Genomic DNA, 26,319 nt, shown 5'->3' with positions numbered 1-26,319 from the left:
ACACAGGGGTGGGGCCTTTTCCTTTATTGTTTGGGGTTTCTCGGCATGGAAATGTGAGATCCCCACCCCACCCCATACCCAGGTGCCTCTGGCACCCCCATTACTGGTACACCAGTCCCTGAAGAGTCCCCGTTAAAGTCACCAATATAAAAAAGGAAGGAGCGGGGGAGGGAGCACCCAACTACCCCTCATGCCCGGCGACTCCTGGCTGGCAGGTGGGGCAGGGCAGGCCACAGAGAGGAGGGACACGGGCTTCTGCGCAGGAAGGAGCGGGCCTTCCCAGGCCCAGGAGGAGGCCTCGGCTGGGAAGGGCCCTGCACAGCTGGGCTGTAACTGTGCAGAGCTAGTGGTTCTGTCTGAAGGTCTGCAGGTGACACTGGGTGGCGGGGCGGGGGGGGGGGGGGGCGCTCTGGACACCGTCGGGACACCAGGAGGCCCGGGGCTGTCGGCTCCCCCTGGAGCCCCATCCTGAGGCAGGGACAAGCGAAAGCTGCCTTCCTTGTTTGGAGACCGGAGGGGCAGACGAGTCCCCCCCTGCCCCCCCCAGCCCACAGAGGGCAAAGGCAGGGAAGGCCACACGGCTCTGCGCAGAGCAGATGAGCCGCAGCAGCTGGGACATGTAGGACAGGAGGACGAGGCTGCCTCCCGCTCCGAGGAAGGCACTTGCAGCTGGTGTGGCCTGCTGTGGCATGGTGGGAAGGCATGGCTTGGCAGACGAGCGAGAGGAACACAGCAAGGGGGCCTGAGCCCCTGCCTCATGCAAACATGGTCAGCTGTAACCACTGCCGGGGGTGGGGGGTGGAGAGACGGGTCAGGCGGGGACAGCAGAGACGCCAAGTCCAGCCTCCCGCCCCAGAAGACACTGTCGCTTCACCCACTGAGGGCAGGTGGGAGGGGGCCCTCTGGGGGAAGGAGCGCCACAGAGACCTCCCGGAGCCCGGCCCTCCCTTCCTGCTCCCTTCCCTGGACCCAGGCGACCCCACCCCCTCCTTCAAGGACCCAGGAGGCCTGGCCTTTGGGGCTGGGTCTGAAGCCCCAGGACCCAGACGACCCCACCCCCTCCTTCAAGGACTCAGGAGGCCTGGCCTTTGGGGCTGGGTCTGAAGCCCTAGGCTTGCTACCCCCGAGCAGGTAAGGAAGTTCCACCAACCCTAAATGCCCTCCCCTGCCACAGCCAAGGGCAGTGCCCACCTTGAACAGATCAAAGGTCACGACACCATCCAGATCCGTGTCCAGAGTTTTGAAAAATCCTACATTCAAAAGAAGATGTTCTGGCACTGAGAACCCAGTAGAACATTCCTACAAGACCAGGACCCACCCTGCCCCTCATTCCCCATCCCCATAGCACCCCAAGCCCTCACCTGTGCCTGCCGGGGAAACAGCTCTTCCTGCTGCCCGAGCCCCGCTGCTGCCAGGTCCCCGCTCCCCTAACCTCCCAGCACTCAGCCTGCAGGGCCCCAAGTGCCGCGCCCTTCACCTCTCTGGCACACGCCATGGCACGTCTGTCCTATCTCTCCCTATTGCCCTGTCATTCCCCCACAGCTGATGAGAGACAGAACCAGAGGCAGGAGCCCGACGGGGCACTCACGGAACATGGTCTCCAGCCGCACTAGGCAGCACACGAAGTTGTCGAAGTCCACGGCCAGGTCTGGCTCCGAGTAGCGGGTGATAATGAGCTCATACAGCTTCTTGTTGAGCTTGAAGCCTGGCCCGGGAGAGTGGGTAAGGGCCAGGGAGGCATGGCCTGGCCCGAGGGGACAGGGAGGGGGACTGGAGGCAGGGCGCAGGGTGAGCCCTGCAGCTCCAAGGCCTGAAGGGCTCCTGAGTAGGGCCCGCTGCTGGGAGGGGCTGGGCAAGCAAGTGCCAGCCCCAGAGGGAGCGAGGGCCTGACAGCCCCAGGGAATCAGGGGCCAGAGGGCCCAGGGGTCAAGTTTTATTTGTGCGGAAAGCCCTGGCCTCATCCGGACACGCACCTCCCTCACTCGAGGCTCAGGCGCCAAGCTCCACCCCACCCTGGCTGTGAGGCAGCAGGCCAGTCACTTTCCCTCTCTGAGCCCTACTTTCTTCGGCGTACAGTGGAGATAGTAAGAGACCCTTGCCCAGTCAGGCTGCAGAGGACAAAAGGAAATGCTGACAAAGCACTTAGCTCAGTCCCCACAGGATGCCACAACCAATCATCACCACCATCCCCGGGACAAGGACAGTGTGCTAGCCTGCCACCCTGGGTCACTAGTGGGGAATCGGCCTGGGGCCATCGGCCTCTGGCACTCAGGCCTTACCCGCAGACTCGATGGCCATCCGCATCTCGTAGGCGCTCATGCTGCCCGACTTGTCCAAGTCAAACTTCCGGAAGATGGACTAGAGCAGGGAGCGGAGGGTGAGGGCCGGGCCGAGGGAGGCACCCAGCCCTTCCCGCCACCCCCCAGGGTGGGGGCTTGATGAGGGTGCAGGGGAAAGACCCGAAAGGTGGGCCAGGGGCTGGGATCTAGAGGTGTGGCCCCAGGGTGGGCACAGGCTCTGCCTGGGATCGAGGCCACAGCAGAGGGCGGGCACCAGCAGGGCCGAGGGACCACCCACCAGGTAATTCCGGATTCGGTTCCACAGGATGTTAAACTCCACCAGGCCCAGTTTCCCGTTGCCGTCCCGCTGGTGGCTACTGTTAAGAAGCTTAAACCAGGGGCGCGTGGGAGGCTCATTTGGGTAAGCATCTGCCTTCAGCCCAGGTCATGATCTCAGGGTCCAGAGATCGAGCCCCGCATCAGGTTCCCTGCTCAGCAGGGAACCTGCTTCTCCCTCTGCCTCTGCCTCTTCCCTGCTCGTGCGCATGTGTGCACCCTCGCTCTCTAATAAATATTTTTAAAAGGGCAGCTTAAACCAGGCACAGGGTGAGAACAACCGGGAAGAAGGGGAGACTGACCTCAAGGTGAGGGGAGACGGGAAGAGGCAGGAACCTGCAAAGCCAGGGGGGTTGGGTTTGGAGGATACAAAAAGCACCAACTTGAAGGTCACTCAAGGACCTAGACCCTGCTCTATCGCTCACTCAACACAAAGCCTGTGCCTCCGTTTCCCCTTCCCAGTCAACGGGAAGTTGCCCGAGAAAAGAGCTTGTCTGTCCACACTTGACAGGGCTTTTGTCCCTTTCTCTGCACTGTTCCTGGGAGAGGTCACAGGGTGTCCCTCTCCCACTCGCTGCCCAACCCAAGCAGCCTCAGGAAACAGAAGCGAAGGATACGTCCATGAGGTTCACCATGCTGCGGCACGACTCCAGGCTGAAGCCCTTGGTACGCAAGTCCTTGTCTGCAAGAAAACCAGTTCCAACACCTCAACCCCGCAAGCTTCTGCGGCACCGCGCAGGGGTCCCCAGGGGGACGGGGACCAGGCGAGCACGATTCCTGGCGCCTGGCATGGAAAGTCTAGCAGAGTGGGTGCGTCAGGTCATTTTTATCATTAGCACGGTTTAAAGTACTAGAACAATCAAGCTGGTGTGCCGTCAGCCATGTCCCTGCCAGAGAAGAGCCACAAATGAAAGGGAGTCAGTGCCAAACAGACGTGGGACAGACGCAGTACGAACGTGAGGCCAAGGCGGCCACGGCAGGGCTGGGGTTTGCCACGGGCCCCACCGCGGGGCCAGAGGAGAGGGCTCTGGGCTGAGGGAGCAGCGTGGAAGGAGGTCAGAGGCGGGGGCAAAGGGAAGGTCGGGGGTGGCTGCCCTTGGCTGTGCACATGGGGGGGAGTGGAGGGGGAGCCAGCCTCCTTCTGCTTGATGCCACTTGGCCCGGCCCTGGGGTGTATCTTCTTGAGGGGGGTGGGCTTCTCCTTCATACTATGGTGCTTGTCAACAGCTCCGCTTCTAGAACAACACTGAGCCCCGGCACTCGGGCGGAGAACAGGGACCGGCCAGATGGTGGAAGGAGTCCGAGAGGGAAGTGGGGTGAGCAGGGCTCAGAAAGGCAGTGGGGGCTTGCCCCGCCCACGAACACCGAGGACTTGGGTTTGGCTCAATGTGGGAGCAGAAGCCCAGATTGTGGAGTTCAGAGGAAGCGAGGACCCAGGGCGGAGAGGTGCCGGGACGCTCACGTTTGCTGATGATCCTGTTCAGAATGGTCTGCAGCTCCTTGACGCTGATCTCCATGTCCTGGGGGGGAGACGGATGGCACCACCCACCCTGGGGAAAGGCTGCCCCCCGCTGCCCCGGAGCCCCTCACCCCAGCCCACCCAGCCTACCTCCCCTGCCAGCTGCCTGAAGAGGGTCTTGAAACTCGCGTCAATCTCCTCTTCTGAGAGCACTTGCTGGATGGAGAGCAGAGGAGAGCAGGTCAGGAGCGAGGCTGGGACCACTCGTCACCACCTGCCCTCTCGGAGCCTCACTCTTCTCACCTGGAAAGTGGGAATCTAGACCCGCCCCCCCCCCCCCCCCCCCGCGGCCCGTCCACCTGCCCAGGGCTCTGTGGCCCAAACTGGGCACCCTTCAGATCTGTGATGGGGGGGCAAGTTCCCGAACCTCCCTGAACTTGAGCTTCTCGCTGAAGGGGAACAGGGTGACGGCATCCTGACACGGTTGTCATGGAGGAAACGGGGTGACCAAGGAGCTCAGCAAAAACCCGAAAGAGACGAGCTCAGGGATCTCGCACCACTATTACCTCAAAAGCCTTTGCAAACTGTCAGGTGCTGGGCGGATGAGGGATCAGGATCCCTCTCACAGCTCCTCGCAGGAGCCAAGACGCCCAGGTCCCCACGACACACCCAGGTTGAGGGCAGAAAAGGAAGGCAGGGGGTAGGGAGTGTGGGGGGTGGGTAGGGCACACACCTCATCAGGGAGATTGGCCTGGATCTGGTCGTCCAGCTCCCTGCAGGGGTGGGGAGAGAGGGGGTCCAGTCAGGAGGGCGCAGGGAGACCCCAAGCAGGTGGGGAGCAGGCACTGGCGAGAGGCTCTCGACTCACTGGGTCCCTGCGCTCTTCTCCGAGAAGAAGCGCAGCACGAAGTCCCCCTCCTTGTTGGGCTCGAAGGTGGAGGGCACCACCACGTACTCCCCGGGCGGCAGGCGGAAGCGGGTGCTGACCTCCCGCAGGTTGATGAACTGCTCTGAGCGCGCCCGCGAGGAGTTCGCCAGGAAGAAGTCCCGCTTCAGGTGCACTGCGGGCTGGCCCACCAGCTGGCCGGAAGCAAGGAGGGGGCGGGGCTGCAGATGGCCACGCCCCTGTCCCCCCAGGAGCCGCCCACTGACCCAGACCCTGACAACTCTGACAAATGGTTTCGTCTGTTTCCTCATGGGTCAGGCGCAGGCGACAACCCTGCCTACCGCACAGGGCGGCGGCGAGGAGACACTCTGGAGGTGGACGGGGATTCTAGGGCACCACTGAAGAAACATTCCCACGATTATTCCCCAAGTCACTCAACACAGGTACGTTCCGGGGGGTGGGGCCCTCGTTTAAAGCTCACGCGGGCCATGTGAGCTGGTGTTCTCGCTGACACTGAGGCTTGGAGCTAAGGCAGCTTGCTCAGGGCTGCGGAGTATTTAGCTATCCCGGGCAGCCGCAGCCAGCGCTCACTCAGGGGAAACAGCAAGACAGGAAGAGCCTCAGGTGTGTGGGAGAGGGCGGGGTGGGGGGGGGAACTGCTCTGAGGGCCAGGGTTCAAATCCAGCTCCCTCACTTGTTACCTGCCCTGGCGCCCAGAACAGCAGTGTCTGCCCCCAGCCCCGGGAGAGGGGAGGAGGGCAGTTAGCGAGCCATAAGAGGAGGTGACTTCTTAACTCTCTACGCACGAGCCATCTTGCTCCCCTCTGGGCACCGTCAGGCCCCCTGTGTTCAGGGGTATGGAAATCCAGGTGGTTCTGGTGTTACACCTACCTCCGGAGGGACCTGCCAGAGAGATGGAGGAGTTAAGAGACCTGCGCCTGGCCCAGAGCTGGGGGTGGGGGGCAGCATTTCCTGGGCAGAGGTCCTGAGTTCTTAAGAATGATGGGTTGAAGACACCAGGAGGCAGAGCCCAGGACCACTGGTGGCCCCAGACCCATCATCACAGCAGAGCGGGATCGCAGGACCTCAGGAAAGGGAGCCTGGTCCTCTTCAGGCAGGAGGCAGGGTTCTCTTCATCCTCAGAATGCCCTGGGCCTTGGCTCTGAATCAGAGAACCCCGGACAGACCCCAGGTGGCCAGCTGCCATGTCCCAAAGGCCAGGGACATCAGAGGTCTATACCAGTCTGCGACCAGGAGCTCTGGGCCTGGGTCAAGACCGCAGTCATTCTTTGCCCCTACCAGCAAGGTCCAGAAGTTTGTGTCTTAAACATAAGGGGTGAAGCGGGGCCCTCCCAAGCCAGCCTCTGCTTATACACTTCTAAGACAGGGAGCTCACTACTCCACCAGGACGCACACATGCCTACTTCTTTCTGAAGCCAAGCCCAAGCCTGTCCCCTAAAAGCTACCTCCCAGTTGTCAACTAAGCCAAATCCCTCTACCCAAGAGCGACTTCAGCAGGTGCCTCTGGGGACAGTGTCCCAGGCCTCCTGCCTGAACGCTATGGCAGCAGGGTCCTCTGGCGCCCCCTGCTGGAACTCGCCAGCAGGCTTCTCCGCTGGTTCTGGGCCAACCCCCCGGGGCTCACCTCATAGACCGCGAAGCCAATGGTCTCCATGTCCCGGCCAAAGCGGCGCTCGCGGCGACGGTGCTTCTGCATGAGGGCGAGCACGAAGCTGCAGCCTGACTCGCGACCCCCGTAGTCGTCGTCTGCATCATCCGTCTCCTCCAGCCGGATCTTGAACTGGGGATTGACCCAGAAGGTCGCTGCAGGAGGTGGGTGGTCGGCAGGAATCAGAGGAGGAACAGGGCGGAGTGGCCCCTCTGCGTGTCTGTTCACCCAGTCATCCAACAAACAGTTCTAAGTGTGCACCGTGTGCCCTGTGACAGCCCTGCAGCGGGGACACACGGTCCCTACCCTCGCATTCCAGGAGGGGAGCAAAGTATGAGCAAGTCAGTGTAACTGACAGAACAGTTACAAAAATAAGCAAGCATCTCCGAGGAGGTGATAATTGAGAGAGATGGAAAGGAGAAGCCCTGGGAAGACCCTGGGCAGCAGAAGAGAGAACCAAGAGCCCCACACATGAGGGACAGCCAGGATCTAAGGCAGCATCGGACTCCAGCGAGCACGGGGGATCCAGAAAGGTGGCAAAGGGGCAGGAGCAGGGTGGGTGGTAAGGAGTGTGGTTTGAATCGAAGAGCAAAAGGACCTCCCCAGCCCCAACAGGCTTGCACCAGAAGGGGCCCGAATGGATTTGGGTAACTGCTGTGTGGACAATGACCTAGGGAAGAAAAAGAGAAAGCAGGGTCTGACAGGAGGCCTCAGAGCTGCAAGGGTGACAAAGACATTTCTGGCAGTTGGGTGATTCAGCGGCCCACAGCCCCTAAAACAACCAGGTGCTGGATACAATACTCGAAACCACTTTTTAGACACGAATAAGCCACGGCATTCCCCTCCCCCCCACACAAGGTGACATTAACCAAAATGAGATGCGCTCAAGTGCCAGCCAGGATGTGGAGAGCAGAACCTCCGACAGGGCTGGTGGGGGTGCAGAAAGGGGCAGCCACTGCGCAGAACAGTCCGCCAGTTCTTCGAATGGTTAAACACAGAATGACCCTATGACCTTGCACTTCCAATCCGAGGTACTTCCCCAAGTAAGCAAAAATGTACATCCACACAAAAACTTGCATGTGAGTGCTCTTAGTTGCATCATTTATAATATCCAAATGCAGAAATAACCCAATTGTCCATCAACTGAGGAACAGACAGGAAAATTGTGGCATAACCAAATGATGGAATATTACTCAGCAACAAAAAAGGAATGGAGCACAGATGCACACTCTTAACATGGGTGAGTGTACAAACAGGCAAATCCATGCAACGGGGTGTGGGGGGTTACGGAGGAACGAGGAGGAAGAAGGGCTCAGGAGTGACAGCCATGGGGTGTGTGGTTTCTTTGGGGGCTAAAAAATGTTCTAGGGGCGCCTGGGTGGCTCAGTGGATTAAAGCCTCTGCCTTCGGCTCAGGTCATAATCTCAGGGTCTTGGGATCGAGCCCCGAATCGGGCTTTCTGCTCAGCAGGGAACCTGCTTCCCTTCCTCTATCTCTGCCTGCCTCTCTGCCTACTTGTGATCTCTGTCAAATAAATAAATCTTAAAAAAAAATGTTCTAAAATTGATGTGGTGATAGATCTGAATATATGAAATATATTGAAATAAACAGTGATTTGATATATGAAAATAAACAGTGATTTTTATACTTGAGGTAGGTGAATTGTATCATAAGTGAACTACATCTCAGTAAAGCCTTTTTTTATTTTTATTTTTTTTTAAAGATTTTATTTATTTATTTGACAGAGAGACACACAGCTAGGGAGGGAACACAAGCAAGGGGAGTGGGAGAGGGAGAAGCAGGCTTCCCGCTGAGCAGAGATTCCGATTGGGGGCTGGATCCCAGGACCCTGGGATCATGACCCCAGCCAAAGGCAGACACTTAATGACTGAGTCACCCAGGCACCCAGTAAAGCCTTTTTAAAAAATCGACATGAGGTAGGGGACCTGGGTGGCTCAGCAGGTTGTGTGTCTGACTCCGGCTCCGATCACGGTCTCGGGGTCCTGGGATCAAGCAAGCCCCATGTCAGGCTCCCCACTCAGCAGAGTCTGCTTGCCCTTCTCCCTCTGCCTCTCCTGCTCATGCTTTTTCTCTCAAATAAATAAACATAATCTTTAAACAAACAAACAAACAAAAAGGACACTAGGAGCCTACAAGGTAAATAACGCCAAAGGACTTCTGCTGACTCCTGGAAACCCTGAGCCCTGGGTTCTGGCACAGGAGACCAAATCTAATAGGATGGCACCTGGGTGGCTCAGGCAGTTAAGCGCCTGCTTTTGGCTCAGGTTGTGATCCCAGAGTCCTGGGATGGAGTCCGGCATCGGGCTCCCTGCTCAGCGGGGAGTCTGGTTCTCTGCCCCTCCCCTGGCTCATGCGCTTTCTCTCTCTCCCTCTTGCTCACTCTCTAAGTAAATAAATAAAATCTTAAAAAAAAAAAAAATCTAATAGGAGATCCTGGTGATATAACTGAGACCCTATGAGGAATGCCAACAGTGTTAATAGTGAAAGAAAAATAAACCCCATTGGGAAGAAGGGGGGAAAATCTCCCGGAGAATTTACACCCACAAGCCTTCAAGAGAGCTTGTGGTTTTATTTATTTATTTATTTCATTTTAATATTTTATTTATTTGATAGAGATCACAAGTAGGCAGAGAGGCAGGCAGAGAGAGAGAAGGAAGCAGGCTCCCCGCTGAGCAGAGAGCCCAATGCAGGGCTCAATCCCAGGACCCTGGGACCATGACCCGAGTTGAAGGCAGAGGCTTTAACCCACTGAGCCACCCAGGAGCCCCAAACTTGGGTTTTACTTCATGCTGCCTGTGGGGTCAAGGAAATCTTAAGGAGAGAATTTGTTTTTGAAAGAGTCCTGGGTTAGCAGCATCCCAGGTGACTGACAGAAACACTCGAGGAACCCAACTTTACCCAAGGACTCCAAGACCTCCCACCCATGAACTTGTAGGCCAAATGGGTCAAAAATCTCACAATGCAGGGGCGTCTGGGTGGCTCAGTCGGTTAAGTATCTGCCTTTCGCTCAGGTCATGATCCCAGGGTCCCAGGATCGAGACCCACGTGAGGCTCCTTGCTCAGTGGCGTGTCTGCTTCTCCCACTGCCTGCTGCTCCTCTGCTTATGCTGACAAATAAATAAAATTAAAAAAAAAATCTCACAAGGAAAGAAGGCATGAGGAGTAAAAACCAGCAGCCACAGTGGACAAAAACCAACCCACCAAGACTTCAGATATTGCAATAATCAGACACAGCATATAAAAAAGACTAGACATATATTTAAAGAAATAAATGAAAAACTTGAAAATATGAGGAAGAATGAACAGATTTGAAAAAGAGACATCAGAACTTCTAGACATAAATTTTTAAACAAAATTAAGTACTTGTTAGAAGGATTAACCAACAGGGGCACCTGGATGGCTCAGTGGGTTAAGCCTCTGCCTTTGACTCAGGTCATGATCTCAGGGTCCTTGGATCGAGCCCTGAATCAGGCTTTCTGCTCAGTAAGAAGCCTGCTTCCTCCTCTCTCTCTGCCTGCCTCTCTGCCTACTTGTGATCTCTGTCTGTCATATAAATAAATAAAATATTTTTTTTAAAAAAAGACAGTAGAGTATTGAGAATGGAAGGAACGCTCCAAAATGTGACCCAGGGAGATTAGATGGAAAACTGAAGCGATGTTAAGAGACACAGACGACTAAGCAAGAAGTTCCAGCTTACATTAGATTGGAATTCTAAAAGGAAAAAAACGAAGAGTGTAAGACAGAGCTGCTATTCTAGAAGCTCATGACTAAAAATTTTCTAGAATTGTCTGAACACATCAATTTGCAGATGGACAAAGTCCAATGACTCCAAAGAGGAATGAAAACAAATCCACACTTCAGTACATCATGGTGAAATGACAGAGTATCAAAGGTAAACAATCTTAAAACAGAAAAGACAAAGCATCGCAGGAGGCATGGGAGACAGAGTCTGACTCCCGGAGCAACAGAAGCAGAATGAAGAGTAACAACTTCCTTCAATGGGCTGGGAAGTCTCACAATCCAGAATTCTGTGTTCAGAGAACTGCTGAGAATAAACACCCTATGAGGGCATTTTACAGAGCTACTGAGAACGTTTAGGGAAGGAGAGGGAGGAGGAGACGGACAGTAAGAAACACAAAGGGTGTATTTCGGGGAGATGGAAAATGGTCTCAGACGAAAGTTGTGAAAATGGTGAGAAAAAAATTATGTGGAAAATCTAATGAATATGGACTATATCAAATAGTGATGATGATGATATTTAAGAATTAAATATAAAGATATTAAGAAAAGTGTTTAGAATTAAAATCTAAAAACAGCATATTAAACAAAGGGAGGGGTGAGCCAAGTTAAGTAGTCTAAGGTCTTTGCATCGTTCAGGAGGAGGGTAAAGATATTGATCAACTAACTTCAGAATGTATTAAGAACGTATATCTTCGGGGCTGCCTGGGTGGCTCAGTCGTTAAGCATCTGCCTTAGCTTGGGTCAGGATCCCAGGGTCCTAGGATAGAGCCCCACATCAGGCTCTCTGCTCAGCGGGAAGCCTGCTTCTCCCTCTCCCATTCCCCCTGCTTATGTTCCCTCTCTCGCTGAGTCTCTTTCTCTGTCAAATATATAAATAAAAAATCTTAAAAAAAAAAAAAGTATATCTTCCAAATTCATAGACTGAAAAGCCAGCAGAGAAAAAGGTTAAAGAATTCAATCCAAAATAAGGCATAACAGGAGGGATAAATAAAATGTGCAGTAAGTCTGCTGAAATAAATGCAAAGTTATTAGTAATCACTGTAACTGTAAGTGGATTAAACTTTTTAATCAAATGGCAAAATTTTTCAAACAGATTATTAAAAAGCCAGCTACAGTCAGTTTATGAAAGATAACAACTAAAACACTGAGCTTTAGAAAAGATCAGACATCACAGAGTATAGTGAAACATACCACAAAATTACTAACCAGAAGAAAACTGTAATTGCTATAGTGACATTGAGTGAAATATACTTAAAACTACAAGATTTGTTACTGAAGGGGGAGCCTGGGTCACTCAGTCACTAAGCATCTGCCTTCGGCTCAGGTCACGATTCCAGGGTCCGAGGATCGAGCCCCACACTGGGCTCCCTGCTCTGCGGGGACCCTGCTTCTCCCTCTCCCACTCTCCCTGCTTGTGTTCCCTCTCTTGCTCTCTCTTCTTCTGTCAAACATATAAACAGAATCTTAAAAAAAAAAAAAAAATTGTTACCAAAAAAGGTAGCCATTAAGTAACAACAAAACAGGTTCAATTCACTAGCAACTGAAAACAATTCTAAGCCTGATGCACCTAATATCATAATGCAGAACATGTAGAGAAAAATAACTGACATATAAAGGGAAAATCAGCAAAACCATCAGGAGGGGGTTTGATTTTATCCTCCCTCTTCCAGTAATTAACAGATTAAGTTTCATATGGTGAACAATTATAAAGCATTCCCCCTAGCCCTCAGAACTGTGTCATGGTCAAGAGAACAGACTGCAGGGCTGCAATCCTGGGTTCAAATCCCAGCTCCGCCACTTCTTAGTGACCCACCTTCCTTAACTGTTAAACACGTAATAATGAAAGTACCTACCTCGTAGGGTCAGCGTGAAAGTTAAGCAAGTTACTGCACTTCAAATACTTAGAGGAATGCTTGGCATATAATACAAAACAGGTAAGTGTTGGCCAGTCTTATTGAGAATGTGGGGACACAGAGGAAAACTCACCACGTGCTGGCCTGCAGAACCAGCTTCTATTTATTTCAAAGCAATGATCTCATACAGATTGTAAAAGAATAATTAGCAGGTTATAACTGGGAGGTTTGGTTATAGACTCAATCTCATTACAGGCATATTCAGATTTTCTGTTTTCCTTAAGTCAATGTTGGTAGCCTGTCTCTTTCTAGGAACTTGTCCATTTCATCTAGGTTAGCTGATTTGTTGGCACACAATTATTCACAGTATCTCCTTATAATCCATTTATTTCTGTTGGGTTTGTAGTCATGTTCTCTCTTTAATTCCTGATTTTACTAACTGGAGTCTTCTTTTTTCTTGTTTAGTTTGGCTAAAGATTTGCCAATTTTGCTGAGCTTTTCAAAGGACTGACTATTGATCTCCCTGATTTTTCTCTATTGTTTCTCTATTCTCTGATTCCTTTCTTTGGACTTTCATCCTTATTATTTCCTTTCTTATGCTTGCTTTGGGTTTAGTTTGCAATTTTACAGGTTATTGATCTCAGATTTTTTTTTAAATACAGGCACATAGTGTTTTAATTACTATTCTACATGATTTCTCATTTACATGATCATTTCTTTTTGATAAACTAACTCATTCTATGTGACACTACCTTGACACCAAAGCCAGATAAAGACATCCCAAGAAAATCACAGGACATCACTTATAAATATCAAAGTAAAAATCCCCAACAAAATACTAGCAAATCAAATCCAAAGGTATCTTAAAAGGATCAGACCCCATGAAACAGGATTTATCTCAAGAATGAGAGATAGTTTCAACATAAGAAAATCAACCAATGTAATATATATACTACATTAACAGAAGAAAGGGGGAAAACCTACATGATCATCGTAATTGATATAGAAAAGGCATTTCATGAAGTCCAACACACATTCATGATAAAAAAAAAAAATTCAGAAAACTAAGAATAGGGGCGCTTGGGTGGTTCAGTCATTAAGCATCTGCCTTGGGCTCGGGTCATGATCCCAGGTCCTGGGATCGAGCCCCATGTCGGGCTCCTTGGTCAGCAGGAAGCCTGCTTCTCCTTCTCCCACCCCCCCTGCTTGTGTCCCTCTCTCACTGTTTCTCTATCAAATAAATAAAATCTTAAAAAAACAAATACCCACTAGGAACAAAATGGCATGACCTCAATATGACAAAGAATGTTTATAGAAAAGCCAGTAATATCATACTCAGAGACTGCAACTTTCACCCTAAGATCAGGAACAAGATGCCTGCTTATACCACTGCTATATAACCACGGTATGGGAAGCTCTAGCTAGAGCAATTAGTCAAGGGGAGAAAAAAAAGCATTCAAATTGCAAAGGAAAAAAACTATTTCCATTTGCAAATAACATGATCCTGTATATAGAAAAACATGAAGAATCCACAAGAAAGTTACGAGAACTAGTATCAAAGTCAGCAAAGCTGCAGATTACGAAGCTCAAGACACAAAAATCAATTGTGTTTCCATACACCAACAATGAACAATTGAAAAAGGAAATTAGTAAAATAATTCCTTTACAACAGTATACAAAAGAATAAACTACCTAGATATAAATTTAACAAAGGAGCTGAAAAACTTAACATTGCTGAAAGAAATTAATGAAAAAATAAAAAGATACCCCAAGTTCATGGATCAGATAATTTAGTATTATTAAAATGTCAACACTATCAGAAGTGATCTGCAGATTCGATATAATCTTTACTAAAATTCCAACACCTTTCTTCACAGAAGTGGAAAAGCATTATCCTCAGACTCATATGGAATTATAAGGGGCCCAGAAGTCATAATGATTATGAAAAAAAACGCAAAAGGTAGAAGACTCACACTTCCGGATTTCAAAGCTTACTACAAAGCTACAGTAATTGCTACAGTAACTATAACATTGTGGTACAGGCTTAAGAATGGATATAGAGGGGTGTGTGGGTTCTCAGTCAGTTAAGCATCTGACTCCTGATTTCACCTCAGATCACGATCTCAGGGTTGTGAGATCGAGCCCTGCATTGGGCTCTTTGCTGAGCATGGAGTCTGCTTGGGATTCTCTCTCCCTCACACATGCTCTCTGAGTGAATGAATGAGTAAATGAATGAATAAATAAAATCTTAAAATAAAAAAGGGATATATAAACTAAAAGAAAAGGACTGAGTCCAAAAACAAACCCATATACATAGATGGCCAACTGATTTTTGCCATGGGTGCCAAGACCATTCAATGGGGAAAACGTAGTTTTGTCAACAGATCATGCTGAAACAACTGATGTCCACACGCACACAAATTCAGCTGGACACCTATCTCACACCATATATGGTACTACAGTGATCAGTGATCTCTTACACTACTATTGTGCTTATTTGGGGGTACTACAAGTTGTACCCACTTAAACAAATGCCATGCGTGTTCTAACAATTCCACCCACCGGCTGTCCACCTTTCTCCCTCTTCTGGGGCCTTCCTATTCCTGGAGACACAACAATATTAAAATGAGACCAGTGCATCACCCTACAATGGCCTCTGAGTGTTCAAATGAAAGAGTCCCATGTCTCCCACTTTTAATCAAAAACTAGAAATGATTAAGCTTAATGAGGAAGGTGTGTCAAAAGCCAAAAGGGGCAGAAGGCTAGGCCTCCTGCATCAAACAGCCAAGTTGTGACTACAAAGGAAAAATTCTTTTTTTTTAAGATTTTATTTATTTATTTATTTGACAGATAGAGATCACACGTAGGCAGAGAGGCAGGCAGAGAGAGAGGAGGAAGCAGGCTCCCCGCTGAGTAGAGAGTCCCACGCGGGGCTCGAACCCAGGACCCTGGGATTAAGCCCCAGATGGGGCTCCCCACTCAGTGAGGAATCTGCTTCACCCTCTACCCCTCTCCAGCTCAAGGGCCTGTGTGCACTCTTTTTCTCTCTCAAAATAAATAAGATCTTTAAAAAAATAAAAGCACTATTCCAGTGAACACATGATAAGAAAGTGAGATAACCTTATCACTGATAAGAAGTTTTAGTGGTCCGGACAAAAGATCAAACCAGCCCCAACGTTCCCTAGGCGAAGACCTAATCCAGAGTAAGGTCCTAATTCTCTCCAGTTCTGGGAAGGCTGAGTGAGGTGAGGAAGCTGCAGAAGGAAAGTCTGAAGGCACCAGACGTTGGTTCATACATTTGAGAAAAGAAGCCAACTCCGTAACATGAAGGTGCCAGGAGACACAGCAAGTAGGAGCGGCAGCAGCAAGTTCCCAGCAGATAAAGCTGAGAGCATGAATGCAAGCAGCTACACTAACCAACAGATTTTCAGTGTAAACAAAGCAGCCTTCTATTGGAGGAAGATGCCATCTATGACTTTCATAGCTGGAGAGGAGAAGTCAATGCCTGCTCTCAAGGCGTCAAAGGATAGGCTGACTCTCTCATTAGCGGCTAACACAGTTGTTAACTTTAAGTTGAAGGCAGTGCTCATTTATTGTTCCATAAATCCTAGGGCTCTTTAGAATTATGCCAAACCTACTCTGTCTGTGCCCTCTAAATTATTAATTTTTTTTACATGATCTCTACACCCAACCTGGGGCTCAAACTCATGACCTGGAGATCAAGAGTTGCACGCTCCTCCTACTTAACCAGCCAGATGCCCCCAGCTGTGCTCTTTGAATGGAATAACAAAGCCTCTGTGACGGCACATCTGTTTATAACATGCTTTATGAACATTTCAAGACCATTGCTGAGATCTCCTGTTCATAAGATTCCTTTTGAAATATGACTGCTCTTTGACAATCCACCTGGTCACCCAAGAACTCTGATGGGGACACACAATGATATTAATGTTGTTTTCATGCCTAGCATAGTACCCATAATGCAGCTGCCGGATCAAGGAGTAATTTCAAGTCTTTCTGCTTACGCTTTTCAAGTCTTACTACTTAAGAAATACATTTTGTAAGAAGACAGTGATTCCTCTGATGGATCTTGGCAAAGTTAACTGAAATTCTTCTAGGGGGCGCTTGGGTGACTCTGACGGTTAAGCATCTGCCTTCAACTCAGGTCATGATCCCAGGGTCCTGGGATCAAGCCCCACATTGGGTTCCAAGCTCAGTGGAGAGCCTGCTTCTCCCTCTCTCTGCCAATCCCCCTGCTTGTGCTCTTTCTCTCCGTCAAATTATTAAAATCTTAAATAAAATTAAATTAAAATGACCTGACTATTTGAATAGCAACTCTGAAAAACATACATAAGTGGCCGATGAATACATGAAAAGACATTCTTTTCAACATCATTCATCATTAGGGAAATGCAAATTGTCAATGAGATGCCATTTTATACCCACCAGGGGCAGCTACAATAAAAAACCTGGTCAATGACAAGTGTTGACAAGCATGTGGAGAAACCGGAAGTCTGACAGCGCTAGCGGGAATGTATCACAGTGCTGTCACTTTAGGAAATAGGTGGCAGTTCCTCAGAGTCAAACATGGGGTTACCATGCAACCCAACAATTTCGCTCCTAAGAAGAGACCCAAGGGAACATCTGCTCCCACAAATACAGGTACATGAATGCTCGTGGCAGTACAACTCATAAGAGCCCAAAACTAGAAACAATCTCAATGTCCAACAACTGATGACTGAATGAGCGTAAGGTGGTGTTATACACACCGTGGAGTATTTTTCAGCCATAAAAAAGAAATCCAGTACTGGGAGCATGCTGCCACAGGGACAGCCTTTGAAAACATTATAATAAGGGAAAGAAGCCAGGTATGAAAAGCCACATGTTGTATGATCCCATTTACAATGCCTAGAAGACACAAATCTACAGAGACAAAATGTAGAGCAGTGGTTCCCAGGGGCTTAGGGAGAGAGAGGGAGAGAGGGAGTGATCCTTATGGATACAAGGTTTCTTTGGGGAGTAGTGAAAAGGTTCTGGCATTAGATAGTGGTGGTGATGGCCCAACACTGCAGGTATACAAAAAAATCACTGGTGCCTGGGTGTCTAAGTTGTTAAGCATCTGCCTTCAGCTCAGGTCATGATCCCAGGGTCCTGGGATCAAGTTCCGCATAGGTGTCCCTGCTCAGCAGGGGGCCTGCTTTTCTCTCCTCCCTGCTTTTGCTCTAACTATCTCTGTCTCTCTCACTCTCTCAAATAAATAAAAGCTTTTAAAAAATTATAGTTTAAAAAATTTGCTAGAGGGGCACCTGGGTGGCTCAGTCCGTTAAGTGTCTGACTCTGGATATCAGCTCAGGTCATGATCTCAGGGATAGGACATCGAGCCCTATGGGCATGAAGTTTGCTTAAGATTCTGTTCCTGTGTCCCCCTCCCACCGCCAACTACTCTCTTGCCCCATGCACTATTGGGAAAAAAAATAAAAAAAGATTGCTGGATACAAAATAAATTTAAAAGGTCAAGTACATGTTACTGTGTTATTTGGGAAAGAGAATTTGAAGAGACGCCATTTATAATAGCAACAAGATGATACAGTACCTAGTAATTAAGCTCAAAGATATTTAAGTCTTCTAGATGAAAATTATAAAATTTCATTGAAAGACACTAAGAAGACCAAAACAGAAACATGCCACATTCTTGGATAAGATGACTCAAAGCTTTAAAGATGTCAGTTCTCCCCAAATCGATTCACAGTGTCAGCGCAATTCCACATAAAGTCTCAAAATGATTCTCTGTAAGGCTTAGTAGCTGATTCTAAAATTCGTACAGGAAAACAGAGGGCACGAATAGCTAAGAGACTCTTGAAGGCGTTTGTCCCACCCCCAAAGGACTTCTCGCAGATCTCTAGCAATGAAATCAACGTGCTATCCACAGAAGCAGAAAACCAAGGGATGGAATGGTGAGTCCAGAAGGAGACGCACACGGATACGGGAACAATCGCATGGAGCGTCACCGCAGCGAGAAAAGGAGAGAGTTTTCTTAATAAATGATGCAGGGCACAGCTATTGCCTATTTGAGGAAAAACTGGAACTGGATCCCCACAAGGAGGAAAAAATGCTTCAAAACAGGGCTATGAGCCATGCTGGGAACACGGAGGACACGGGACATGGGAACAGAGCGGTGGCGGGGGAGGGTCTGGGTAAGCCGAAGATACGGGTGGCCTTCCAAAGAGATCGCACGGTGAGGACGGAAGCTAGACCACAGCGGGTTAAAAATCTGAACTGGAAGCTGAAAGGAAACGGGGAGTGTAGCGAACCGGAACATTTTGCTTCGAAGGGGAGCAGAGCAATGGGTGGGGAAGTCTGGTTACGAGAGGTGCTCTCAGACGGGGGAAATGGAGAACAGGGGCCGGGGGTGATGGATGATGGAGCCTAAGGCTTTCAGACACGTGGGAGAACAGGAGCCAGAGCAGGGGCAAGGGTGGCCCCCCATGAGCACGGGCAGTTCTGTCATTGTCACAGTCAAGAGAGCAGTAATGACGGGCATAGGCCAAGACAGGCAGGACGAACACCAGAGGCACCCTGCGGGAAGTAGAGGTATCCCTCAAGTGCAAGGCCAGGTCCGCAGATGGGAGTGACCGCGGAGGCAGATCTGAGGGAGTGGAGATGTTCCTAACTGGCAAGGGAACTGGCGGGAACCATGCAAGGTGGTCCTCTGAGGGCCACGGCTGTGAATTTACAGGGAAAATGCTGCCCCCGTTGCGTGACAGGGAATATGCAGCCCCTCTCAGTGGTCCTGCAGCTGATGGAGAGGGTTCAGCTAGGATTCTTCGGGGGAGGAGGAGGAGCAGAGGGAGCCAGGAGCCAGAGTGTCTGCGGGGACAAGATGCCATGGTGACTCTAACTGGTGAGAAGAAAAGGCACAATGACTGGGGAAGGACAGAGCAACAGTGGGCTTCACAGACCAGACGGTCAGATGAGGCTGAGGGCTGCCGGAGGAGGGGGCCCAAAGGGTCAGGGCAGAGGTCAGGGTGCGAGGTCTGGCCAGGCTCCGGTGGGCCTCCGGGGGGTGCCTGAACTAAGGTGGAAGAAAGGGTCGCTGAGGGTGTGGGTGGGGAGGAATGGAGAGCCCAGGTTGTGGCCCACGTCACCCGCATGGATTCAGAAGTTCAGGGAACAGTGGCCGGAGGCCCAGGCAGGAAGACAGCAAGCCAGGAGGGAAGGTTCCAGAATGAGGAGTAAAGGATACTCCCCGAGGAAAATCTCAGAGGTCAGCACAACCACGCCATCTCACAAATGAGAAAAACGGGGAGGCTTGGGGAGGAGACGCGCGGGAAGCAAGGTGAGCGAACCAGGAGGCAGCCAGGCCCAGACGCCACCCCTGGGTGCCCCGCGGGCCTCGAGGTCAGGTCACCTGGGTAGTTCCGGCAGCCGCCCGCGGTGCTCCCCCGCCGCCAGGTGCCCTCGTACAGCGTCGTGTTCCACTTGCGGATGGACCGGCTCTTGAGCGCATCGGGCGTCAGGTTGCAGATCTCCAGGCGCGTGAACTCACGCATGAAGTCCCGGAAGGACATCCTGGGGTCCCGGAACACAGTTGAGCCCCGGTCCCCAGCCAGGGCACAGAGGGAGGGTGCAGGTGTGGGGTTTGTGGAGCTCGGGAACTGGAGCGCAAACCCCAGAGGGCCGGACAGGGCAGGGGCCGCTCACCAGAACTCTCCGTCCTCCATCTTCACCCGGAGCTGCTCCCGCTCGTAAGGGTCCACATTATTCCACTCCGAGGAGCTGGGGGGAGAGGGCGCTGCCAGGTGCCGGCAGGACTGACCGGCGACCTCCGTCCCAGGGGCCCATCCTCCCTGAGCCCCGGTCAGAAGGCCTCCGTGTGGTCCAGCCCAATGTCCCAATTCCAGGGGTTGTCACAGGAGGACCAGCTCCAAGGATGCTCTGCCTGAACTGTGTCGGGACAGTCCCCCAGAACCAGTAACACAGAGATGCCCTCCAAAACCCCCCTCCCCGGTCAGTCCTGAGCACAGCCCCAGCACAGACACCGGCAGCCCCGACCAGCCTCCCCAGCCAGGGTCCACTGCCCCTCACCCGTCACTCCAGGCTCCCGTCCACTCCACCTCGCCCCAGGGGTTCCGCATCCGGATCAGGCTCACCATCTGGCCCTGGTAGTTCACCTGTTCCCCAGAGCTCCCGTCAGTGCCCGCTTCGAGCAAAAGTCACTTCCCGCCCCGCTTTGAGCAAAAGTCACTTCCCGCCCCTTCACCCTCAGGAGTCCTGCTCAGCGCCCAGCACCGCAGCAGGGGAAATACAGCCGGTTCTCTAGGAATTTACCGTGGAGGGAGGCAGCTATGCACACAAGCTACCGAAAACCAGGGCAGAGCAAGATAAACATTTCAGGATCAGGGGCCACGAGTAAGATGCTTTGGGAGGTCAAAGAGCCAGCCCTTCCCCCAAGCCCTGGGCACAAGCCAAACAGGCAAAGGCAAGAGAGGAGGCGGGAACCACCCTCCAGGGAAGAACCCCATGTGGGCTGCTACCTGCTTGGCCCCTGTCACAGAGTAAGCATGGCCCTTCACCAGCTTCTTGAAGGTGATGGCCTCCATGTCCAGAACGCTGGAGATCTGCACAGCAACACAAGTGTCGTGGTCAGGGGCCAGGTTCCAGGGACCACAGGCACCCGCATCCCCAGTCAGGAGGTGAGTCCCAAGCATCACAGGTCCCAGACATCCCCCAAACACATACGACGGCCACTGAGAGTGGCAAGCAGGGACCCTGACTCTACCTAACGCCCCCACATACACTGCACCCCTGGAAGGGGAGGGTCACTCCTCCAATGCCACCACTGGCGGAGGGGGGCCTGGGCAGCCCACTGACACTGCTTTGGCCAGAGCTGGCCAGACCCATGCACACACACACGTGCACACACACACATAGCGTGTGCTCTCCCAGAGCCCCAAGGCCCTCACGGAGAGGGATGCGGTGAGGTGGAGAAGGGGGTGAGGACAGAACTGAGTCAGCGAGGACTGGGGGAGAAGGGCAAGAGCAGGGATGGGGTTAGAGCTAAGGACACAGTGATGTGGGGGGAGGAGCCCGAGGTCAAGGGTAAGTGGTGAGGACAGAAAAGCAGCAGGGGAGGTGATGAACAGCACTGGCCGACAGCACCGGGCAGCAGAAGGGCAGGAAAACAAGCTGTCTGTCTGAGGTCTGGGGGACAGGAACGACACCAGCCACGAAGGAGGCAGACAGGACTGAGGTGACAGATGAGGCTGGGTGAGAATCCAGCGATGGGGTGAGGTGATGGGTCTGGAGCCAAGTCTGGGGCCAGGACAAGGCCCCGGGCTGGGCTGGAAAAGGAAACCGCTGGAAGAGAAGACAGGTCATGCGGGGGAGGGGTGCTCAGGGGTCAAGGCTGGGTGCACTCACGTCAATGGAGCAGCCCAGGAGGGACCCCCGCTCCAGGGCCTTGAGGATGATTTGATAGAGGTCGCTGGGTGCCTTGCGCAGCTCATACCACTCGGTGACCCCGCCTGTGAAGTCCTCGAAGCCTTCTGAAGTGCTGCCCCCGGAGAGGGCCTCATAGCTGCCATTCACCCTGCGGGCAGCCCCAGGTCAGCGCTCTGGCAGCAAACAAGGCCCCAGGGTCCCCTGCCATGGCCCATGGCCCCTACTCACTTGGCATAAGCCTTCTCGAGCAGGGCACTCCAGAACTCGTTGCCTTGGGCAGAGTGAACAAACACCAGCTTCCCATCCTTCATGGGCAGCAGGTCATCCACGACTACGTCCACCCATTCCCCAAACTGCCACAGCTGGAGGGGACGAGAGCACGGTGAGCACCTGAGCCCCACCATCTGCTAGATGCCGGACCACGCACCCCAGATCTAGAAGCCTGAACGAGGTGGCCTCTCTGAATCTCAGTTTCCCTGGCCAGAAAAGGGAACAGTGGAGCCTTCTTCAAGGGAAAACAAACCATGCTCACAGAGCTAAAAAGTTTTTAGGGCAGCATTACTGATACTCTGGAAACAGACCAAGGTGCTTTCTCAGGTATGGAGAGCCTGGAAGGCCCTGGGGGCTTGGCTCTCGTGGACCTAGTCCCCTCCCTTCTGCATTCTAGGTCTTATTCTAGGTCATTCTAGGTCCGGATGTGTGTCTGGAGGCGGTGCGCGACAGGATAGACATGTAAAGGAAGTGTGGATCAAAAAACATGGCATCTAGACCACCCTAGATGGATGCGGTTCCCGCATTCATGGGTTTGCTTCAGAGATGGCGGGAGAGACAGGCCCCAGGACCTTCCCAGGACCAGAGACATCAAGAGCCTGGGGCCAGAAGCGATGGAGTGCCAGGTAGGTGGGAAGGAGTGCAGAACAGCCTTGCAACGAGAGGAAGCGGGCCCAAGTAGTTAGGATTTGGAGGCAGGCGTATGGAACAGGCCAATCAGGAGGCCAGGGAGGAGCGGATTGGAGGAGGGCGGGAAGGGGGCGGGGCAGAGAGGCCACACCCCTGCGAGCGGGACCCTGCAGGTGCAACCCTAGGTACCTCTGTTCTGCTCTGCTCAGGCCCAGGGCAGGATGGAACAGGGAAAAGGACCCCCTGAACAGGCCAGAGGGGAGAAGGCCCTGGAATCCCCCGGGCAGGGTTGGGGCCACTAGGGCCAGAGGGTCTAATCCAGAGTTGATGGGGGGTTTCTCTCTCCCAGCATCAGCTGACTGAGAATTCCTTAGTGTGACTTGAGAAATGGGCTCTGTGTGCAAAAAGGGAATGGGGGGGGGGGGGGGTCCTGGGTGGCTCAGTGGGTTAAGCCTCTGCCTTCGGCTCAGGTCATGATCTCAGGGTCTTGGGATCAAGCCCCACATCAGGCTCTCTGCTCAGGAGCGAGCGTGCTTCCCCCTCTCCTTCTGCCTGCCTCTCTGCCTACTTGTGATCTCTGTCAAATAAATAATATTTTAGAAAGGAGGGGGATAGCAGGTTTAAACAGATTTAATCCCTTCTTTCTTCTCTGCAGGGCTCTGTCAGAGGCTAGAAGCTGCCAAAGTGCAGGAGGAGGTGGGGGAGAGGGGCCACTTGAGCCACCGGTGGGGATGACCACCTGTGCTGGTCTGTTTTCCCACAGGGGATCACTATCCATTCTTCAGATGGGACACTGAGACCCTGTGGAGGAAAAGCATTTGTCCCTCAGGAAATACTACAGAGATCTTTCAATTCTTCTGAGCACTTTCCTCCTGATACCCACAACCACACGGGAAAGCCGCCAGCCGAAATACCTGCCTTGCCCAGCCGTTTCACACATGACAGATCTGAGATGGCATCAAGAGGTCAAATTCTTTCTAGAGGGAGGACCGATCCCCGCAGGGTGTGGACTTAAGCTGCCCTAACATCAGAGTGCTGTGAGTCACCGGTCCTCACCTCCTCCAGGGCCTGCTACCCCCTTTTCCCCTGGTCCTAGGTGGATCCGGGGCTCCTCACCTGGAAATGGAAGATGCCGGCATAGCCGTTCTGGAAGCTTTGGCCGTGTGGAACCACTCGATGCAGAAGCGTGTCATTGAGGGTGAGGGAGGCAATGGCAGCCAGGAGCCAACAGTCCCCTGGGATGGGAGGGACCCAATCAGGACTGCTCTGCACATCTGCTCCCCGGGAAGCATGGATGCCCATTCCTGGAAGAACCTGGGATTCCCTGGGCACCCTGTCCCTCAACAAAGAGACCTGACCTAGGAATCTAGGCAAACCAGCCCAGCGCTGATAGCCAGAACCTGCCTGAGCTTGCAGGAGGGAGGGAGGGGTTAGGGCAGAGCCGGAAGGAACAGGCAGGGGGAACTACTCTGGAAAAAACACTCAGAATCCCAACCCCCGCCCCCAACCAAAGGCCTACCCAGTGCTCCCTGGCAGATGTCTGTGCGCGTGGCTCCATCCACAATGAACTGGGGATTCGAGAGCAGCTCCTGCAAGAGACCCGAGTCCTGTCTCTGGGCCAGACCCCCCCCCCCCCCGAAACTGGAACCCAGCCGCCCCACAGCCCACTCCCCACCAGGGACCTGGAGTCCTATTCCCACTCCTCACCCAGGACAGGGGTAAACTGAGCCCACCCCGGGGAGGGGGTCCCTCTCACCGTGGGGCGCTTCCACTTGATGCCATAGGTTTTGGAGGAGTTGGGGCCCAGGTCCTTGTAGCCTAGGCTCTGGGGCACCGGGGGGAAAGCCTCGTCACGAAAGAGGGCCCCACTCTGCAGGCAATGAGCCCGCAGCTGCTCATAGTCTTGGCCCATGTACTTGATGGCGTTTTCATGGCGCCCAAGGCCCAGATCCTTGGCCCGCTGCTTCTGCACTTGAGCAGACACCCCGGTGCAGTACACGGGGGTGATGAGCTCCTCAGCCATCCTGCAGGACAGACCAGCGTGCTCAGAACCCAGGCCTTCCCAAAGCTAGAACTGGGTCTCCTGCCTGCCCCTGACCACCCCTACTTTCCAAACCTGGGGTTTCCCCACCTCACCGCTCCGCTCATAGAACCCAGGACTCTCTGCCACCTCCTTATGCCCCCAGAAACCAGGAGGGGGGCTGTTCCGCCCCTCGGTGCACTGGCCACCCCCTCCCCAACTCTACATAATGCTAACCCCTCCCCTTCCCAGACTCCCATTGTCGCGGGCCCGCAGTGCTGGGCTCAGCGGGCCAGGCAGGTGAGGCAAGGCAGAGCCGGGAGATGACACAGGAACCCCTTCCCCAAACAGCCAAGCTCCTAGGCACTGGCCCCTTTACCGGACTGGGAGGCTGAGAACTCCAGGCAGCCAGGGTCCCCCTCCCCAGCGCCCTGAGACGGGCTGGGTGATCCAGGGCTGCCGGGCCTCCGTCCCGACCCCTCCGGCCTTCCCCCAGCCCAGCCCCTGGAGACAGTGGTGAGCGCAGGCTGGGCCGGCTGCCTGGGCTGAGCGGCTTCCCGAGCCGCCGCCCCTGTCCCGGGCACTCAGAAGACCCGGCGCAGGGGGGCAGCCCCTCAGCCCGAGAGCAGTGGCCAGAGGTCGGGAAATCCTGGCCGGGACACCCAGCTCCTTACCTGGGGGAGCAGTGTTTGGGGGATCGCTGCAGTCCCTGCGGCTGCCTTCCCGGGTGGCGGCTCAGGGCAGGGCCCAACCAGGAAGAGCGCTCCTCCCCGCCCTCCTCCCGCTGCCCCTCCGCCCTCCTCTCCCCCTCCCTCCTCCTGCTCCTCCTCGGCCTCCTACCCGGCTTCCCCTCGGCTCCCCCTTATCTCGGCGTCCCCTTCTCCGACTATCTCTCTCCCAGGGTCTCCCCGCCCCTCCCACCGCCGCCGCGCCCGCGCGAGGACAGATCACTGAAAGGCACAGCGGTGCCCGGGGAGGGGCCGCTGCGGCCCAGACGGAAGGGCACCGCGGGGGCGGGGGAGGGGAGCGCGGGGGAGGGCAGGGCCGGGGGTATTTTTAACCCGGGGCCGCGGCTCGGGTTGCAGGGCCGGGCCGCCCCACCCCAGGCGGCGCCCCCGGAGGGCATTCCCCGGGGCTCAGCTCGCCTCGCCTCCCGCCGCCCCCCGCCAGCCCCGCCGCGCCCCCAGCGCTGGGCAGAGATTGCCTCTGGCAGCGGCGGCCGCTCGGAGGAGGGGCCGGGCTGGCGGCGGGCGCACCCCTGCCGGACGCGGGCCACACGGCAGCCGGGACCCCGCCGCAGCCCGGCTCCGCGCCGCCACCCCGCTACCCGCCCCCGCGGCTCCAGCTCGGGGCGCCTCCAACCCGGCCCGAGCGGCTCCGCCCGCCCCCCGGCCCCGGCTCGCGGCGCGACCTTGAGCGAGTCCCGGCCCCTCCCGGCCTCGGTTTCCCGGGTGTGTGCGGCGAGAATGGGACGGAGCCCGGCAATGGCGGGAACCCATCTTCCTCCTGCGCTCGGGGGTTTCTTGGACCCGGAACCGGCGAGAGGTGGGCGTCTGTGCCCGCGCCCCCGAGTCCTCGGCCCACCCACCTGGATGCGTCCTTGTGCCGCCTTACCCGGGAGGGGGCGGCAGAGGCTGCAGGCAGGTCGGCGGGCCCACGCTGGACCCACAGATCCGCCTCCCGCCTCGCGAGCTGTGCTGGGAGAAGTCGGAGA

The 26,319-nt window shown here is 53.8% G+C and overlaps 1 protein-coding gene across 4 annotated transcripts; it reads right to left on the bottom strand.

The window, feature by feature from the left end:
• Window positions 1–9: 9 nt before the first annotated feature.
• CAPN1 (calpain 1) lies at window positions 10–26,319 on the bottom strand. 4 transcript variants are annotated; one of them, XM_059146911.1, is made up of 22 exons: window positions 26,194–26,319; window positions 24,342–24,609; window positions 24,105–24,174; window positions 23,702–23,820; window positions 21,914–22,047; window positions 21,665–21,833; window positions 20,779–20,862; window positions 20,330–20,415; window positions 19,946–20,020; window positions 19,653–19,813; window positions 6,606–6,784; window positions 5,852–5,863; window positions 4,943–5,154; window positions 4,808–4,847; window positions 4,225–4,290; window positions 4,078–4,135; window positions 3,233–3,297; window positions 2,578–2,646; window positions 2,280–2,358; window positions 1,589–1,705; window positions 1,192–1,250; window positions 10–782 (listed from the first exon to the last, which is right to left on the bottom strand). In XM_059146911.1, the coding sequence occupies exons 2-22, from the start codon at window positions 24,606–24,608 to the stop codon at window positions 756–758; spliced, it is 2,148 nt and encodes a 715-aa protein (XP_059002894.1). In that variant the 5' UTR covers window position 24,609; window positions 26,194–26,319; the 3' UTR covers window positions 10–755. The 4 variants fall into 4 exon arrangements, with proteins under 4 accessions (XP_059002894.1, XP_059002903.1, XP_059002898.1 ...); XM_059146920.1 differs by lacking the exon at window positions 26,194–26,319 and adding an exon at window positions 26,017–26,137; XM_059146915.1 differs by lacking the exon at window positions 26,194–26,319 and adding an exon at window positions 25,446–25,669.

Source organism: Mustela lutreola, chromosome 1 (genome assembly GCF_030435805.1).
Source record: "Mustela lutreola isolate mMusLut2 chromosome 1, mMusLut2.pri, whole genome shotgun sequence".
Lineage (NCBI taxonomy): Eukaryota > Metazoa > Chordata > Mammalia > Carnivora > Mustelidae > Mustela > Mustela lutreola.
The sequence above is the reverse complement of the archived record's forward strand: the minus strand, read 5'-3'. Positions and strand labels throughout refer to the sequence as shown.

Coding starts and splice junctions, on each gene's coding strand:
- CAPN1 (XM_059146911.1), bottom strand. CDS start 24,608: ATGGCTGAGGAGCTCATCACCCCCGTGTACTGCACCGGGGTGTCTGCT. Junction 21,834..21,913: donor CTCGAGAAGGCTTATGCCAA/GTGAGTAGGGGC, acceptor GGCTGCCCGCAG/GGTGAATGGCAGCTATGAGG. Junction 19,814..19,945: donor ATGGAGGACGGAGAGTTCTG/GTGAGCGGCCCC, acceptor CCGGGACCCCAG/GATGTCCTTCCGGGACTTCA.